General features: G+C 39.8%; 3 protein-coding genes across 4 annotated transcripts in view; 2 read left to right on the top strand and 1 right to left on the bottom strand.

Annotated features, from left to right (window-relative positions):
• Positions 1-138: 138 nt before the first annotated feature.
• On the bottom strand, positions 139-2875 carry polr2eb (RNA polymerase II, I and III subunit E, b). The gene is made up of 8 exons (XM_073476841.1): positions 2710-2875; positions 1966-2140; positions 1671-1786; positions 1437-1517; positions 1268-1326; positions 1010-1088; positions 559-631; positions 139-297 (listed from the first exon to the last, which is right to left on the bottom strand). The coding sequence occupies exons 1-7, from the start codon at positions 2764-2766 to the stop codon at positions 566-568; spliced, it is 633 nt and encodes a 210-aa protein (XP_073332942.1). The 5' UTR covers positions 2767-2875; the 3' UTR covers positions 139-297; positions 559-565.
• A 99-nt stretch (positions 2876-2974) lies between these two features.
• Positions 2975-8399, top strand: gpx4a (glutathione peroxidase 4a). 2 transcript variants are annotated; one of them, XM_073476842.1, is made up of 7 exons: positions 2975-3092; positions 6175-6269; positions 6375-6519; positions 6832-6983; positions 7346-7370; positions 7653-7712; positions 8059-8399. In XM_073476842.1, exons 1-7 carry the CDS (start codon positions 3027-3029, stop codon positions 8089-8091), a joined length of 576 nt encoding a protein of 191 aa, XP_073332943.1. In that variant the 5' UTR covers positions 2975-3026; the 3' UTR covers positions 8092-8399. The 2 variants fall into 2 exon arrangements, with proteins under 2 accessions (XP_073332943.1, XP_073332944.1); XM_073476843.1 differs by lacking the exon at positions 2975-3092 and adding an exon at positions 5723-6043.
• Positions 8400-10669: 2270 nt separating this feature from the next.
• The window catches only part of pip5k1ca (phosphatidylinositol-4-phosphate 5-kinase, type I, gamma a), a 44282-nt gene continuing 35218 nt past the window's right edge, over positions 10670-19733 (top strand). Inside the window, exon 1 of the mRNA XM_073476515.1 lies at positions 10670-10802. Within this exon, the coding sequence (XP_073332616.1) occupies positions 10670-10802 (133 nt within the window). The remainder of the gene's footprint in view (positions 10803-19733) is intronic.

Below are 19733 nucleotides of genomic sequence, written 5' to 3'. Positions count from 1 at the left end.
ATCTAAAGCCATTACAACATTATGTCAATGGAATTATGAAACAAAGTTGTCTTGATTTAAGTTAAAACCTCCTTGTTTTTGAAATGTACATAAATGGTGAGAATATGTGAGCTAAAATCAACTTGACAAAATCAGTAATTCGATTTTAAAATGTTTATTTTACTAAATCTTTAATTACAAAAAACAATTTAAACAACACAAGTCAAAAGCAGATGGTTATCCATGAATGAGTGATGAAAGATGTAACATCAGTTTTCTTCACTGGTCCTGGTCCTAAATGTTCATCCAGAGGAAAATCTGGTAGATAAAAAAGTACAGAGTATGTTTTATTTAAAAAAGACCCACTCATGGTCTATGTACACATTTTAGCTGATGAGACTGATTGGCATAACATGATTCATGAATTCTGAGATCTTTAAATTTTAATGCTACACACAATAAAAAAAAAAGGAAAAACAATTAAAAACTGACAGTGTACAGAGAATCTATGAGCTCAGCATCATCAGTTGAATTCTGTCCACGGGACTATCTGGATAGATGTCTAATAAACACACTGACCTGTCTGTCACTGCACCAGTCTGTATGTGATGTACCTCCCAGCTGTTTCACTAGGTCTGATGATCTTTACTACCTGGAGAAGTTGAAGAAAAAGCACACATTTTTAGCCTGGACTCTGGTACAGATCCAAACTGCCTGCAGTTCTGCCTCACTTTCAGTTTGAACATAAGAGGCCTATTTTGTGTGTTTGCATAGTGGTCATGGGTTAAACAAATGACAGCAGCTATCACATGTTATATGCAAATCATAACTTGTGTTTTTATTAAACAACAAGTCAGTCTTTACAAAATGTATATCCTATTAGTAGTTAGAACTTTCCATTCATCAGATTATAAACAGGTGATCACACTTGTTTACCAAAGGCAATTTATTAAATCCAACATGAAATACACAGCACCATGCAGCCATGTAATAATGATAATGTTTTGCAATAGTCTTCTACATGCGTTACCTGTCCTCTTTTCAAGCCAAAGTAGCGAGCCACAGGGTCCCCAGCCTGGATCCTTGGCAACTGACTTTCTTTTAATTTACTGAGGTAAAAATGTTAAGGGTGGATAAACGATTACAGCTGATATTCTTTAGCTGAATCAACTGCTATTTAGTACTTTATTACGATTGGTTAGTACTCTGAAGATGACAAAGTGGATTTTCTGCAAGACATCTGATTTAAGCATCCAAAGTCCAAACAGTGCAGTGTGTGTAAGGATACTATCTTGCCAGAAGTTCAGTCAACTCCTCTTTTGTCATAACAATGTGCTCTGGAACAAGCTGAAAGACAAACACAAAGAAAAAAAAACGTAATTCTATACCTGAAGCAGAGTCATTTTGAAATATAGTACCAAAGGGATTTAAATGCAGTGGATTTTTTTTGTGCGTACCTCATGCTCTGTGATGTTAATAAGCAGCTCCTGTTGTAGAAACTGTTCCAATATGTATTTGGGTGCCATGTCGACTAAAGACTGTAAGGAGACATTCCCATAAATACTTTCACAGAAAAAAAAGTAAATAACAACAAAATAGTTACAGTATAATGACAAGATATGTTCGGAAATCACACATAATCATTATTGTGTTGGTTTGGTAAACATATAAAATATTTACACAATGTTTACCTGTTTGGCTGACGGCGTCATGCCCATCTGAACAACAATGATGGCTCGAGTGATGTTCTCCTCCTGCATCCTCTGACAGTACATCTTAATGGTCTTGATTCCTACCTTTGGCTCCTCTGAAAAGGAGAAGAAAAACATGGTTTATGTAATATCATTTAGCCATATATTCACAGCTCAATATCTCTACTCACAATTTAAGATTCAATACTGGCTGCATCTTTAGCTCCAAGAGGATTTGTGTATTTTTCTAAAGGAATGCCAGCCATTTAGTATCTAATATAAGTTATGAGCCTACCAGGAAAGAAGACAAACATCTGGTCTGTGGGGTCATCATTGTGCGCCACCAGCACAGTGAGGTCTGTGCGTCTGGGGCGACCCTCGCTGGGCTTGTCTCCAAACTGACTCTTGAACTCATCCAGAGTCTGATCCAACTCGTCCTGTGTCACCAGGTAGCCCCTGTCATGGCACAGCTGAGGGTGTAACGGTGATATAGTCAAATAAACAAGCTTGTTGTCAGAGGAAAATAAGGTCCGCAGAACACTTTTTGAAGCTAGAAAGGTGGCAGGGTCCGCCTAATATTATAACAGTATGAAACTGTGTCAGTTTGTTTATTCATTCATGACAATGAAGAGTTTGATTATTTCGTTTGTTTTTTTTTAGATATTTTAGGTATAAAAATCAGTCAATGAAGATAGTTCTCTTCTGATTATAATGTCTTCCCCAAAACTACATAGTGCGCCTTTAAAGGTTGATGCTTGGTCATTGTTTAGAGTTATGGGGAACTACATTCTTATTGTTTACCATTAGCTAACTGATCGCAGTGCTTCCTCAATTAAAAGACTCGTGTTCGGGAAACCTGCTATCGTAAAAAAAAAAAAAAAACTGAAAAAATCATCAGCTAAAAGCAAATAGCTTGTCAATACACAGCCCACACACTGCCGACAAATTCAACAAACCCCACAGTCCCCATCACCTCAGAGCGGAACTGCTGTTTTAGCTAAGCTACATGCTAAAAAGAAAACAATCAAACCTAACGCACCTGCATGATGGTTTTGCGAATCTTCCATAGCCTGTATGTTTCCTCTTCGTCATCCATATCGTCTGAGCTGTAACACTTAATCTAAATTTAGTCTATATTTTGTTTTATTTTTTGGTCAGTTTTCACTAGAAGGTTCGCTCTCGTGGCTAACGCGGCGCACGTTCTCGTCTATTGACGCAGGCTGATGACGTGCAGTCAGTCGGTCTTGGCCCCGCCCCCTCTCCTCGTTCTGTTTCACAACAAACTGCGGGGCGGCGTCAGCGGCAGCTACGATGTGACCATTGAACAGAGTAAAATCGGCATCAACTGAAACAAAAATGAGGCCTTTATGTGTTATTTTGGCATTTGGGGCGGTGGCGAGCAGCGGAGTACTACTGGCGATGGTACTGTACTTTGTGTTGTCCGTAACGGTAACGTACACCTATACGATCTTTGGCATGTGTGGTGTGGATGCTCCTGTGATTTATAATCTGCGTGAACGATGATAACAACCCCTAATTTCATTAATATAAACTGCATATCTTTTTTTTTACAAAACCCGTGCTCTATTGGTAAAGTAACACACTACAGTAAAACACTACTGTATTGATCCTCGTGGCTCTGCACAACACATCCGACGACCTACGTTTCTTGTCATTCAGAGATTATAAACCTTCGTGGTCTGTCAGTCTGTGCGTTAAGGATTATAAACACTTTACAGATAGCGCATTTTAGTGTGTACCTTCATAATATTTGTTTAACTGAGGGCGTTGGGGTGTGAAAATAGTAGAAAGGCTGATATAAGTGTAGTTTGTGACACCGGATGTTCCTGCAGCAGCGCTCCCCCATCTGGTGTGAGCTGATAGGCTTATCATCCTGAGGGGCACAACAGCAGGCCCGGTTATTACACGGTTTTATAACACAAGGTCGTATGAGCACTGTGTTACAGCTGAAACTTCATGATATCAGTCATAAAAAATAATGTAGCTTGCCTGTATTTTCTTTTCTTTTTTTCTATTCAAAGAAGGGACAGTGCACATTAATTAACATGAGCACCAGAGTCTGTCATGTAAATGTGCCAGATTTAGCCATACAGGCTCGTTTTCCCTGGCAGGTTAGACATAAACAGACATAAAACACAACACATAAGCACAAACAAGTAAAATAGGACAACCACTAGCCTACTCCAGACCATGACAGCTGTCCCTGGCAGGTTGATGGCCTATGAAAACATAACACTTATGAGGACAATTGATCACAAAGCATATAAGCACAAACAAAGCACATCAGCACATAAGTATTTGAACACAGACAAAAGCACCAAGCACATGAGCACAGACAAAACAGCAGAATTGCAGACAAAAGCGCGTGGACATGGGAGATTAGTAAAGACAAAGACATAATCACATTATCCCAGATTATGATTATTATTGGCATCAAAATCTTACAAACTATCAGTTGTATGAAAGTATTGATATCTTTATGGAAAAGTACCACTACCACACTGTAAATATACTCTGTCACAAAGTAAAAGTCTTGCATAAGTCACCATAGCTGTACTTAAATGTAAGAAATTAGCCTCTTAAATTCATATGCCAAACAATTAGGGGACAGCAATTCACCAGAGTAACTGCTAACTGTAGCTGCTGCTAGCTAGTTAGCTCAGTTAGCCGTGCAGCTAGCGGTCTGGATTGCAAGCTTGGAATGGTTACAAGACAGGGCTGGCTAGTTTACATGCTAACTTTAGCAGACGTCTTTGACATGATGTCAGAACTTCTTACAGTTCTACTGTAAATTTTTTCAGATTAAAATTCTTACATATTGCACCTTTAAGTAAAACTTATCATGTATTAGCATCACAATATTTTAGTTATCAAAAGCAAGTACCTACATTATTAGGTGGAAATGGCCCTTGTGTTTTGACATTAGCTGATTAAAGCTACCATGCATACTGTTGGGTAAGATTATATCGATAACAATGCATCATGTTTTATAATCTGGTAACAAGATATTGATCTTGAAGTGGTTAGAAACTATGTCTGAAAAATAATGTACAATTTAAATATAAAGTGCACCAAAAATTGAAGTACTTAAGTGAGGAACAGATATGTGACTGACTTATGTTACTTACTTTCCACTACTTCAAGCTGTTTTACCAAAAATACAATTATACGAACATGAAGGGGACTCCTGGCTCAGTCTTATCATGCGAATCCTCCATATCGTCAATCGACACTAGTATAGCTCAAATATCCATGATATTTTTTCCTCCCAAAAAAACAAAAACATAATTAATTTGTAATTTTCTTGAACATACATTTTTGGCTACTTGATTCTATAATTTGAATCATACAGTAAAGTATGAAGTTATGGAATAGGGCCTGCATACTTTTCATAAGTAGTTGTCAAAGCAAAGTACACTTGCCAGAAAATTGAGAAATAATCCTGCAGAAATCAGTGTGTTTCCCAATCACTCATTTTGTTGTGCAATGCTTTGTCTGGTGTTTCCACTGGTATTACCAGATTGTATTGTGGAGTGTATGGAGGCTTAGACTTGGAACTTTGACATAGGAATGCATTTATGTCCTCTGGGAGGCAATTTGTGGTACAGCAGAGAACATATACAGACACATTAAAAACACATTAGATGGACAAAAACAACCGTAGCCTAAGATCATCTGTAGCAGCCATCATCAGTGTCATCGCAGTCCAGACAAACATCTAAAGTGCATGTCAACAGTTATCATAAATATGACATTTAAATTGATAGTAAAGAAAACAGATTAGTATTTAATAATCTCTCTCTTGTTTTCCCAAGTGTTTTCAGGCTCAGCCTTTGTGGTTTTTATGTCCTGGTGAGATTTAGGAGGTCATGTGTGCTGCGAATCATGTTGATTCACTGATGTAACTTTTTGTTTTTCATTCCCGTATTAAGCTCTTTACATAATAAGTTCTTCAGACTGTTGCTCTTTGCCCCGGCCACATGTAGCTCAGTCCCCCGTGGCCTAAATATTTGCTTTTATAAGGAGTCGACTTTCCTCATGAGTTTGTGACAGTGTTGCGGACTGTGGACTGCAGTACACGTACATCTCTGATGTGGATTTGTTAGTCAGCAGCAGAGAGGGACCTATTGGAGAATCCCAGCCTATCAATTCTGTTAATGATCACCTGTTCCCTTTACATGAGGACACTGGAACGTGCGCTCTCTCAGTAACAGACTGACAGGGAGAGCTTAGCTGAAGACACTCAGGGGTTCACGAATTGGTTGCTTTCTGCCTTCAGAGGACCTTACTGAAGGGCAGTCATGCGTCTGATAGGGTCCACTGTCCTTTTCTCTGTCCTGCTGCAGGCTATGGTAATGTTTAAGGCTCATGTTTAATGTATTTATTATGTATTTTTATATGTTTTTAAATGATTTTATCACAGTAGAGGTTACAGTATATGCACTGTCTCTCCTTTTTTTTTACTCCTCTTTCTTCCTAACAGGCTGCTCCGACAGAGGCCTGGCAGACGGCCACATCTATTTATGAATTCTCAGCGACAGATATCGATGGCAATTTGGTTTCCCTAGAAAAATACAGGTAAATCTATCTAGGATGTCCTCTTCCTAAAGTTGCTGAATCGTCCCATCACACGCCTTCTATCTGTATCATCTCTACAACATATGTGTCTTTTTGTGTTTTCAGGGGAAACGTTGTCATCATCACCAACGTTGCCTCTAAATGAGGCAAAACCCCAGTGAACTACTCTCAGTTTACGGAGATGCACGCCAAGTATGCTGAGAGAGGTTTACGCATCCTTGCCTTCCCTTCTAACCAGTTTGGGAACCAGGTACGTAACACATGTTTTGTGTTTCATAAAAGCAACGTGTTTAAACAGGACTAAGATATTGATCTGGATTATATCATTTCAGAAAGAATGTGAAACAACAAGGTTAATTTACCAAACATTCATTGTATTCTTTTTTGACAAAGACAAAACACTTTATAATCCTGATATTTGTGCAGTGTATCTAAGCAATAGAGAAGTAAATTAAGCCAACTTTTGTTTTATTTGCAGTGGGTTTTCTTATTTTTAACCTGCTCTGGGCTTATATAGTACTAACTGATTATATTACGTCTCTCAACTTGTTTTACTTTGAAGGAGCCCGGCAATGAAACTCAGATCAAGCAGTTTGCCCAGTCCTACAACGCTCGCTTCGACATGTTCAGTAAGATTGACGTGAACGGGGCTGACGCTCATCCTCTGTGGAAGTGGCTGAAAGACCAGCCCAATGGGAAAGGCTTCCTGGGAAAGTAAGTGGTGAACAGATGAATGAGTGAACACTTGGGGCAAAGAGATGGGGGTGGCATTCATCTTCTGGCTTATTATGACAGGCATGTTTGTACTATGGTGACGTGATATTTTTTTGATTGAATTAGAGCTGTACACTTGACAATAATTCGCCTAAAACAGTTTAATTTTATCAGACAAAGTAAGTCATTGAGTCAACCCTTTACATTGAACTTACATTATACAATTAAATGGAAACTGAACATGTAATTAAAATATTTAGGCTACTAATTTTTTCCAGTCACTTCTCTAAATACATTTTTTCTCATCATTGCGTTTACTCTGTGACTATTTTCTAACATATGATTTGTTCTCATCCCTGCAGTAGCATCAAGTGGAACTTCACTAAGGTAATTCTTTTAAATACATATTTTAGATATCACCAGATTTGATTAAAAATCATCCTGTAGTCCTGTTTTCATTTGCAACAATGTAAAGCAGGTGCCCTCTATCTATTGTGTGTTTACAGTTATCACGAAACAGTAAACCATATTCGAGGGAATAGGTTGATTAACCTGTAAATGTGTTTCAAAACGTCTTTTATTCTAAAAGTAAAACAGAAGATATTTCTTTGTTCATAACCGTCATGTTCACTGTATTTCAGTTTTCTGTTTTTCCTCCTTTCTCTCTAGTTTCTGATCAACAGAGAGGGTCAGGTGGTGAAGAGATTTGGACCCCTGGATGATCCAAGTGTATGTACAAACATCTGACTTTGCCACAGATAGCTACTGCTTAGAGCTTGACAGTAGTCTATTTGTAAAACTGTCCAGATATGACAGTGTGTGCATTCTGCTGTTCTGTCGTGAATATTTTAAAGCAAATAAGATGAGGATCAGATACGTTTAATAAACAAGCAAAAGGGGAAGATTTAGAGAGGAAATCCTCCTGCGTCTAACATGGAATTGACCTTTCATATAAACTGACATCTACTTCCCATAATTCAAAAAAACAGTGCAAGATTTCTTTGCCACTATGACTGTACCTGCATATACTGTGTATATTGTTATGTCAACTTCTACTTCTGCTTTCTTTTCGCAGGTGGTGGAGAAGGCTCTTCCCCAATACCTGTAAACACCTCATGGATGATTTATCATCCACTTACCAGCACCCCGTCTGTCTTGTCATCCTTTTATCTCCTCTCTCTGCCTCTCCGAGCACCAGTGGATATAGTTTTGGTTCCACCCCAGATCAGTGACGGTCTGTTCATAAACCCGCATGGCGGTCAGAGCAGACCTGATGAAAATGGCGTGCAAACCTCCTGGGCGTACCGAAGCTTGCATTCATCAAGTTCTCTGGAGAGAAGGAGAAAGGATCCTTAAATCTAACTCTGTTTAAATAGTTTTCATAATAAAATTCACTAAGATTTTGTTCTAATGATACTTTTGTCTGTGATGTTTTTTGTCTGTCAGTAAAACATTTTCAAGTTATATTATATTGTGTAATAGTGGTGTAGCTTGTAGAGTAGATGTGTGTTGATGTTTTGTTTCCGAGCTATTGGTGTGCACAATGATCATTTACTCTGTATGAAATCGACAAACGTAAGTGTGTCAGAAAAACTTTCACGAGTGCTTAAGATGAAACTGGGGTTTCGGTCTCCCCGGTAGAAAAATGTACAATGTCACAGATTTATTGTTTGGAGTACAGCCACTCAATACTGAGATGACAGGCACAGTTATGATCTGTATCATATCATATTGATACATTATTAATATGCTTGTAGAAAAGCAAATATTGAACATATCCAGTCCCATGCTTGTAGAGACAGATTAATCATTTAGACTGTCATACAAGCTAGAATTGAATACAAAGTCAATTAAAAAACACACAAGACATTGATTTTAGTAAAGTAGCCAGGATCAGTGGTTCAGGAGCCTGCAAGGAGTCACAAGATTATTCTTAGGGATCACCAGATGATTAAAAGGAAATAAAATAAAAACTTGTTATGTACTCACTATTTTCTGCTACACAAAAATACGATTACCTGGACTTAAGAATAATTCAGATAAAACAGCTGGGGTCTACAGGCCAAGACTAGACAAACCTCATCCAGTAACGAAGCCATAAAAAGACAAAAAGTTATATATTATAAATTCAGATACCTGTTAGTATTGTAGTATTTTATCTAATTTTATTTATCCTTTATTTAGCCAGCAAGGTCCTGATCAAAATGGCATCATGAGCAGTTTCACATTTAAAAAATAGTATTAAAAAAATAAACAATTACACATTACAGTACACATGCAATGCTTTAAAGCAACACAATGGAATTAGTTAAAAAGAAGAGGCATAGAGGCCAAACCAGCAATAACCATTCCACCTCGAGTCAAGGATTATGTAAAACAGCAACAAGTTTAACATCAGAGATGTTTGTAAAAGGCCTTGAAACGTTATACGGCAGCTTTATAAAGGAGTGCCTTGAGGTGTTTTTTGAGTGGTGTTTCCCCTTCTGAGTTTACAGTAACGGTTGTATCAAACTGTACTTTGAGGGTTTACTGGAGTTGCAGGTTGATATTATGTAGATGTTTCACTAATGCATATTACCCATATATTGGACACTATATAATACTATATTTACATAGTAGAAATGTTGACCCCATATGAGTCCGTCCATTCTGGCTGCTCCAATGTTGAGTCAGTAACTTTTTTTTTTCTCTTTTTCTTCTTAAAAGCCATTTTTATAACAAACAAGCTTTTATGTGAAGTTGTCTTCTTTTAATTCCTATTACTCTCTATCCTTTTAGTCTTTTCATTGTCCTCATCCATTTTATTTGCATTCAAATCCTCTTGGTTTATTCCTAATTTGTATTTATTAATATTAGCTTTCTTTGTTTTGCATGTTGTGTTTTAACCTCTCTCTAGTCTGGACTTGTTTCTGCTATGCTCGGCTGTTTACCCTGTTAAATTGTCTTCCTGCTTTTGCTTTGTCTGTTAAAGCACTTTGTAAACTCTATTTTTGAACATACTAAATAAAATTATTATTATTATATTAATACTCATTAGTCTGGTGAAATGTCTTGTAATGATACCCTTAAATCTGGGTCATGCGGACAGCACATGGTCAGCGAACAAACCAATAATAAATGTGTTATAATAAAGCAGAAACACTACTAGTTTAGGAGCCAATAACACTACTGTGTGATTAAGCTGCAGAGGTGAAAAAGGTCAGAGCCAAGATGAGAAAATGTGACTTTTAGTGTGGCTTATTTGCTTTTTTGGTGCACAACAAAAAGATAGGACAAACAGATATAAATGTAATGCAACCAGTCAGACTCCCATCAGTTAAAGTTAGCTGACCCCTGCGTGTGATTCAGAGCATCCCGAGAGGACACCCTGAGCTCCGGGCTGCAGCCCCCTCAGCCTCCTGCAGAGGGAGCCGCAGCGTCCGGCACAAAACCAGGCAGCAGCAGCTGAGCCGCGGCAGCAAGTGCGGCGCAGTCGACCTGAGAGGAGCGAAGCGCGAGGAAACACCGCACAGATGAAGGGACCATCGCGGATAACTATCGCACATCCCTCCGTTTGATTATTCCTACACATCAAACAGCACACTCCTTACCTTTTTTTTTTTTTTTTCCTCTCCCGCCGATTTCGCTCCGTCGCTGCGCCTCTTTCTTTCGGAGGGCTCGCCTGTGTTTTTCCTCCGGGAGGCTGAATGGAAGCAGCAGCCGAGGGAGCGGTCGGGCTGTCGGAGGCCAGGGACGGGAGCCCGCTGTCAGTGACCGCAGCATCCGATGATGGGGACACGGTCGTCGGAGTTAGCTACGGGATGGACGCCGCGGACATGGGTACTTTATCGCCTCTCGAATAAAACCTACCCGTCATTTTAATGTTTATTTCATCACCCTGACATCCATTTCCATTTGAGTGTACTGCTGTGACCAGAAAGTCCCGACTCATCTATGCTAGCAAGGAATTGGTAAGCTAAGCTACTAGCTAACTTAGCTGACAGGATGAGGGAAACAGGTAAAGTTAGGTACTATATAGATGTGTTACTACCCATATGTTCATTTCGGTCCAGTCGTGACTTTGTCAGCAACACAAACAAAACATGGCGAGGTAGTGGGTAGGTGTTTGACAGAGCTAAATGATATCTATATGGTCCAACTGTAAATATGTGTAATAACAAGGTTTTGTCAGGCAGGGAGGATTTCTGACCACCTTCTCTCAGCTCTCCCTCCCCTGGCCTTTTCCTGCTTTAGGCTTCTAGAATAATCACCACCTGTCACCCACTGGCAGTAGAAAAACATGAATATCGTGAAGAAACCATTAAAGCTTTATGTTAGGCTAACCATTTTCCATCATCTTGGCATTTACTGGAGCTAGAAAATCCACAATTCTGAGGCAAGGAGGAGGAATGATGAACAAACCACAGCCATGCCAGACATTTTGGGTTTTTTTTCTTCCTTCCAGAGTGCTTCCTTTTTTTTTTGTAACACTAAGGCACACCTTTTTCTCAGCAGACATTTCTTCTTGTCATAGTTGGAGAAGCAACTCAGGTGTTACTGACAACGTTACAATAGCTCTGCTCTGTTCAGGTGTCCCCAGTAAGTCACGGCTGTGTGACAGTGAGGTAGCATGAGCAATACCAGGATCATGACCACGAAGCTAAATGGAGTACAAACCATCATTAATTGGATTATTTACACCTGTGCTTTACTGCTGTGACATGGCTGAACTGTCTTTGGTGAAAAAGGCCTATAAAAGGCCACGTTTTGGTTTTGTGTATATGTTGGTCAATGGTTGATGAGTAACAAGAAATGTCATTATAGAAAGCCAGTTCCTGCAGTGTCTTTGTTATCATGCTTATAAATGAATATAAGCCAACATATTATCAGATTTTATGCACTAAAATATCCATATCAGCCTCGAAACTACAGTATTAGTTGAAATAAATTGACCTGTCATTCAGGAGACAATTAGAGGGTTTTCAATACAGTCAGGGTTTTCTGACTTCAATAAAAAGCTGAAAGTTAGCTAACACAGGGCTCATCCAAAACACGCAGCAAAGGGCCACAGATCGGGCTCGAACGCTGGGCCGCTGCAGCGAGGACAAGGCCTCTGCACATTGGACGCCCGCTCTACCAACTGAGCTAATAGGCGCCCCACAAAATTATTTTTTATCAACAACATGGAAATTTTTCTTGGGGAGGTTCCTAAAACAGTTGGCTGCTTTGTCACTGCTGTGTTGTGGCTGTTTGCATCATAAGGTTTTGGGCCGCATTTGTTGTGTTGTGTTTATCTATTTATGATGATAAGATATAAGTACTCTCTGCTCAGCTGTTGCTTAAGTTGTGATAAGGCATTTTTCAAAAATCTGCATATATGAAAACAAGCTTCCTAAGTGCTGTAGTAATTTTGTGTTGCTGAAATTGATATGTAGAACAAGTTAGATTTTTTTAGGATTTCCTCGTGAGAATTGAAGTCAGATTAAATATGATAATCTGTGTAGGCTGGCTTCATGAATAAACAAGACGGTGCTCTTTTTTTACAGAAAGAGAAGCTCACATTTACATCAAGCAAGAGAGTGCGATCATGTATTAAGTGATCGACTGTGTGAAGAGATTTTGAAGTTAGATGCATACGTGCATGTAGTTAAGATCACCATAATATATTAATTTAAAGGTTTGCCTTCATTAGTGTATATTTGCATAATTTGTGAGCCATGTGATTTTTACATGAGAAAATCAAGTTCAACTTGAATATCTCAGTCCGTTATTCGATGTTGGTTTAAATCTGAATTTATCGCATCTAGTTTCTGGTCTATTTACTATTTTAGACCCGTCCGCGAGGGGTCATCTAGAGCAATAATTCTCAAATGAGGATAATGAGTTGTCATTTTGGAAATCAGCATAATATATGTCTTGGGCATCATGATAAACAGCTGCATCATCAACATAGAAATACTATAAATGTCTGTAAATACATGCCTTTAGCTAAATGTTAGGCTCTTGAGTCCTAACAGCAGACAGCCATGTTGCATTCACTGCTCACGTTTTAGTGTACATCACAGTTTGGGGATTTTCATTGTCCCTGCTTAGGAAAAAGTGCTGACTTTGACAAGAGCTCAGTACCTCCACACAGAACAGGCTCAAGAATCAAAGGGCTGTCAGTTTGGTGAGGGTTACTCGTCGAGCTCAGCTGTATCAGAGGGTGAAAAAATGGAAGTGGGGTGCCTTTGGCTGCAGATGCTCTTTTCTAGCATTCGCGCTGGCACGTGTTTCACGTATCTGCGGTATTTTCACAAGTGTGTACCTGCTCAGTCAGTGCACCTTCACATGCGATGGAAAACACAGACCTTACCTGAGAGAAAGTAAGAGCTCGCACATGAAGAGCCGTAAACAGATGCATTATTGAGTACGGCTCAACCCTGCCAAATGTATTCAGGTTGACGGTTTACAGACAGTTGACATTCATGTCTTCACAATATGATGTATTTTTAGTGATCGAGGACTCAAAGACGCTGCTGACTGCTTAAGCTTCTTGTTTTCAACATACCCACATCTGTACCCTTGTAGCCTCATTTATCCTCAGCTTTAAAGCTGAGGTTATAATGATGATAAAGCTCATGCTGTCGGGTGAGTTGGTTTCAAACATTATTGAGCCAAGGCATATTTGAATTATGCCCATCATCCACTGCCCTTATGTGCTTTTAGGGCAGCATTTTATGAGTGCTTAAGAAGTCCCATTAGGGGAAAAGGCAGTGTGGTCAATACCTTGCAACAATTCATCTGGTGAAACAAGCAAGGAGTTATTTTGCTTCATACGCTACTCACTATCACTCTATCAGACATTTTCTAATACAGACTTTAGTAAACAGCCATTTGCTGCACACAGTTTAACCCATAACTTGTAATTGAAAACAAAACCTGAACTGAAAAAGGAAACATTGGGATTTGAAACACTTCTATTCAAAAAAGTTGTATTGAAACCAGACAGCGTAAAAAACAACCTGTCATTGGAAAAAAAAGAAAGACATGAAAAACAATCAGAAGGTTATCATTGAAAGACGTCAAAATACAAAGAATATAAAAGTAAAATGAAATAATTTTCCATGTCTGTGTTAAGTGTTTTTGTTTTATGTCTGTGTCAAATATCTGTTTCCGTAATCCTTCTTTTTCTCAGTTCAGATTTTGTTTTCGATGTCAAATAGGTCACTGTTCTGGCCCCTTATAGTTGTAGTAATCCCTGTGCTGTTGCAGAGTAACCAAACACCCTACCACTGTACATCTGTGTGATTTCACTCATTAATATCAACCAGTAGTATGTTTTTTGGAAGAAATTTACTGACCAAAGTAGCCAAGAGGGTCTCTTAAATACAGATTTATCATGTGACTTGTGGGGTTTAAAATGTAACCTGGGAGAAACCTGAGTTGAAGCTCACCTGAACTCTGTTGCTTTTATTACAGTTATAATCAGGGAATAGAGGTTATCAAATTGCTAATGTTAGTCATAACAACAACAATGAATGTTCAACACATCAGCTCCAAGCTACTGATATTATCATCTGCTCTGTCATCTCACTGTTTGAATGGATTAGCCTGACATCTGCCATGGACATTTTTATCTGAACATGTCCCACTTGACACAGTTTAGGTGAACCGACATCGACCTTATTCTTTGTATTGCTAATATAGTTGTGTGTGTGTCTCCTCCTCTGATACAAAGCTTTTGTAGGTTAAGCTAGTTCTTCTGATAAGCTGCCGTGCAGCAGGGAGGGGTAGGTGTGGATCACACTGTGACTCCCATGCAACATCTGTCGTTGACGGGTCTTAAAGGGATAGTCAGTAAAAGGCTATTCAGCTGAAATGTGTTAAACCCAGGGATTGTGTTCATTTCAATGGTTGTGTCATAGAGGGCTGCAGGGATGGTGTATTTTTTTAGACCAAACCGGAAGTTAGCATCGCCCTGACTCCCTCTACAAAAAGACAATACTTTTTCTTTAGTTTTGGATAATGCAAAAATAAGCTCTGTGGCAAACACTCAACATCACCACCACTAAGTTTCCTACCACATTATACTATACACACTTTACTACAAATTCATAAATCCATACATTGGAAAGTTTAAATTATATTCTTTTATATATAAATATGTATTCTCATTGGCTCCTGGAGGTTTTGGAAGTTCACGTAACCTGTAAAAGTCAGAGTTTGGTTATAGTCCGGTCTTGTGTGTTTGTAATTGTAGGCTTTGCTGTTCAGCTCAGCTGCTCCGACTGTGTGTATACGACGTTGTATGTGGGTGTCACAGCTGGCTGTTTAATAGCTGTCTGAACATTTAGTCCCATTCAGACCTCCTCATCCTCAGGCAGGCGTAATTTGTCCCTATAGTCATCTGTCAGCACGAACAGCATTGATCTCACTGATCCTCCCCACGCACTCGTACTCAACTCCTCTCACCTTTCAACCTCGGCTGTGGCCTCCTCTCCTCTCCTCTCCTCTCCTCTCCTCTCCTCTCCTCTCCTCTCCTCTCCTCTCCTCTCCTCTCCTCTCCTCTCCTCTCCTCTCCTCTCCTCTCCTCTCCCTTGGCTCAGCCACTCATTTGTCACTATCCATCACTCCTTCCCCCTCTGTGTTTTTCTCTGCTTCTGTCAGAATTGCTGACGAAAGCACAAAGGCTGGTTGCCTTCTGTGGAATTTATCATCCATTTGCTTCCTCCTTATTCATTCTGAAGGTCTCTCTCTCTCTCTCTCTCTCTCTCTCTCTCTCTCTCTCTCTCTCCCTCTGTGGCTGTGCATGCCAGTGTCAGTTTCTGAGCTGGCAGCCTATTCACAGGGCTTGTATAGGATTTTGACCCTCTGCCGGGTTACTTGATGTCATATTATTTAACGTAGATGATGACGCAGTTCAGTTACGTCCTTCATGCTGCTGATTTTCTCTGCAAGAGGGGGATGTGTGCCACTGTAGCTATTTTAAACAGACACCACAGCGAGGCAGGAGCACTGTGTTTGCTGCTGTCTGCCCTTGTGATTGGCCAGGATTTTTTCATTTTCTGAGCGATAGCTGCTGGGAAGACGAGTGACGGGAGGGAGTAAATATAGGAAATGGAGACATTATGAACTTCCGGGCTCTATTTTCTTCAGCTTTAAAAGGTTGCTTGTGCAACTGGCTCAGTTTTACACTGACATGACTGCAGTGTCATTCTGCCCTGGCTTCTCTCAGGGGGGATATAAGGCAAAGACCTGCTGTTTTCAATTAAGAGAGTTACTGTGCCCACTGTGCAAGCTATTATTATTTCATAATCAGCTCCTGGAGCATGAGCGTAGTCAGACAGGATGCATGAGGCTGTCAAACTTATCTGAACCACCCACAGAAAATTAGTGGTGATTATTTTCAACCAAGAAAGCGTTTGAGTGGTACCAGCTCGGGGATTCAGTAATGATGTCTGTGCTGGTTTCCCCCACATTCACTCCACTGGCTAAAAACATACCATTAGATGAAGCGGAAACTCAAAATTTGACCTTATTTGTGAATGTGTTTTTCTGTGTGTCACCTGGTAGACAGGTGACCTGCACAGTGTGTTCCCTGCGTGTCACCCGGTGGATGCTGAGATAAGCCCCAGATAAGCTTTTTAGAAAATGTATTCAAATTATTAATTGCTTTTAACGAACAACTAATTTTCCTATGTTCTTTTGTTAAAGCTTGTGTTCCTGTACATCCATTTAGGCCTCGCGGGCGCCTTATTTATCCTTCTTCCCTCTACAAAGACCTTTGAACACTACTGTCAGCATAGACAGAAAGAAAGAATAACCAGCAACAATTTAAATAAATGATCAATCATGTAAGTCATTTTTCAAGAAACCACCAAAAATTAACTGATTCCAGCTTCACAAATGTTTGCCGCTTTTCTTAGTTTTGATCTCAATCTGCTTTTTTTTTTTTTAAGTCAACCTCATTGATGTTCTTTGTACTTCAGTTAGTACTTCCTAATTAGATTTTAGGGTCAGTAAATAGTTGAGACTGCAGTTGTTAAAGTAAGAGCTGCAAAGACTTGATCTTGAGATTCTCTCAGTAGTTTTAGAATAAAGCAGTTAATCTAAGCAGTGTGGAGCTAGCAAAGCCTTGGAGAGTGGAGAAGTGAGATGCTGGAGGCTTTATGTAAGTTTAATGGGATCTGAGCAGTAAGAAAATGTATTCATTCATTAAACAATGTGGGCCTATTTGGCAAATTCAGTCTCCCAACCCTGGTTTAAGCAATACTGTACGTGTGTCTCATCTGATGGTGAATTTGCAATGGACACAGACAGTGTAGACTTAAATAATCATGGCTTCGTTTTAGAGTGTCAGTCTGTGGCCTGTAAAAGGTTTCTGTGTGGGATTCACTGCTTCTGGTTGGTCAGATTTGTGTCTGCGGGAGATTTACTACGCTTTTCTGTGGCGCGCCTCTGACGCACGCTGTACCTACTGTAGTGACTATATTTTATTTATGAAATGAGCACACTAATTTTGGAGCATATCTCCCCTGTCATCTGAGGCTGAGCTTATATATAGTCAGTAGACTTCTCTTTTTCATGCATGTGCAGTGAAAATTTTCCTCTGCTTTTATGTCTGAATTCTGTTGTGTTTTCCAGTTAAAGGTGTCACCGTTATAAGGTTGTGTAGTGCCAAAAATCCCATCATTACATGATTATTGCTTTTCCTGCACTGCAGGGAAAAGTACTTTGCTCACTCCTCTACAGCCTCGTGTTTTCTCTGTGTTTCCTGGGGGCTGCCTGGAGAAGAGGCTTCATTTTCTTTACATGTTCGAGTGAGATCAACAGCTGCCGGCTGTGTTATTTGCTGCATTGTGTTTCACAAAAGGCCAAGGCTGCTGTCAGTGTTTCTGTGGGTGTTCATCCAGGCCCACAGAAACTGTAGAAAGGATTTCTCTTTCACAGACTCACACTGTGAAAAAGACACAGAGGCAGCTTAGTGTTGGTAGAAGGTAAATGATGGAGTACACCTTGCTGAGTAACCAACCGTATACCTGAGGCTGCTACACAACAGCGGTACCGGATCATCTGCGCTCCATGTATTCATTTAGAAGGCAGCCTGCAGAGGTGGTCCGTGTGGCGTGTCTAAGTGTGTGAAAGTGGCATACTGCGATAAATGCACTGAACATTAGGATAATGGTAGAACTGTTAACCCTGACTGACTGAAGTACAGACAGTTCTAGCATTTATGAAGTGCTTTTTAGGAGACTTCAAAATACACAGTTTTATATTGTGTATCGTGATATCGCCAAAAATTGCGATATTATTTCAAGGCGTTATCACCCAGACCTGTGGTTAGGTTGAAGAAATGTAAGTTGAAATGCACCAATCCTCTTTTTTTCCATTCTGAGCAGAATCCGAATACTAATTGTGATACCAGAGCTCTTTTTCATAATATCATTATTATCATGAGAGATGTAGTAAACCGCACAGCACTTACTTATTAAAAAAAAAAAGGGAAAATGGCAATCAATCAATCAGACTAAGGAATCTATATCAGTACGTGAATAGGAGCATGGAAACTTAAAATTTAGAAAAGATGTCAAATTTGGTTTGGATTGGGTTCAGTCATGCAATAAATAAATAATTATAGTGTAAAAATAAGTGAAACATCATATTAAGTGAAAACTGATAGTGATGGGTATACTGTCTGTGTTGGCTCTGTATGTCCTGTTAATTGCTGGGGTTTATTATTTACGTGACACTTTGAACGCAACACAGAGACTATTTGTTATTTTTCAGGCGGCAAACACTATTTAAATTCACGAGCCTGACCCAAACTCGACAAGATCTTGTCGAGTTTGGGTCAGGCTCGTGAATTTAAATAGTGATTTATTCTGAAAAGCGAGTCATTTGCTCTACAGCTTCGTGACAGATAATAATGTAACACAAAGCTTACTGTGTGCTTTATATCGCCTATTATAGTGCCAAAAAAAATAAAGAAGAAGAAGAATTACATTTTAAGGTTGAATTCCAGCTCTGCACTGAGCCCCAGATGTGTGTGTGTGTAGGTTTTTCCATTTGTTCTTTTATGAGCAGTAGCAGTTACCTACGCTGTTGTGCAACTGTGTTTGTGCTGTAGTTAGAGCAGATTACCCTATACTGAGTCACCAGCGGCGGGAGATGCTGCTCTCAGCAATAACAGCAGCACACAGGAGTCAGGCTGATCACCACCCTGTTTATTTGTATTATCCACTCCACTCCCATGACTCCCTCACTACCCAGCCTCCTCACCGCTCTTCTACAGTCCGTAAAAGGACCGTTTTCTCTTGGCTGAAAGCTCTGACTGCATTTTGGGGATCAGCAAGGACCACTAAGCTCGGTTCTGATCTGGGAGCTCAGTAATGAAAACATACTGAAATTGCATAAGAGTTGTGTGTCTGTGTGTGTGTGTTTGTGTCATTTTGCCAGGAGGACTGAGCTGTTTTTAGCTTTGCCCAGAGAACAGGGTGCTGCTACTCGGCCCTGCCAGTCTCCCTGAGGTAGTATAGGACACACACACACACACACACACACACACACATTTGACATGTCAATCCAGTAGTATTAATACAACATTCCCAGCAGCCGTATCCAGAGCAAAATGTTGACTGACATTGTGAATATGGAAATATCAATTACTGCAACTCCTCTCCTGATGTGTATCGGTAGTGACTCACACTGAGGGCAGGCATCACATTCCCAGGTAGATGTCTGCATATCTGACAGTCAGTAGGAGTGTGTGCGTGTGTGTGTGTGTGTGTG

Source organism: Pagrus major, chromosome 11, assembly GCF_040436345.1.
Source record: "Pagrus major chromosome 11, Pma_NU_1.0".
Taxonomy (NCBI): Eukaryota; Metazoa; Chordata; class Actinopteri; order Spariformes; family Sparidae; genus Pagrus; species Pagrus major.
Note: the sequence above shows the minus strand (reverse complement) of the source record. Positions and strands in the feature narration are given on the sequence as shown.

Bases quoted from the DNA above. Each gene is read 5' to 3' on its own strand.
- polr2eb (XM_073476841.1), bottom strand. From the start codon at position 2,766: ATGGATGACGAAGAGGAAACATACAGGCTATGGAAGATTCGCAAAACC. The intron at 1,787-1,965 runs GTAGGCTCATAA...TCTCCTTTTCAG, and splicing joins GATGTTTGTCTTCTTTCCTG to AGGAGCCAAAGGTAGGAATC. The intron at 1,327-1,436 runs GTACGCACAAAA...TTTGTCTTTCAG, and splicing joins TTAACATCACAGAGCATGAG to CTTGTTCCAGAGCACATTGT.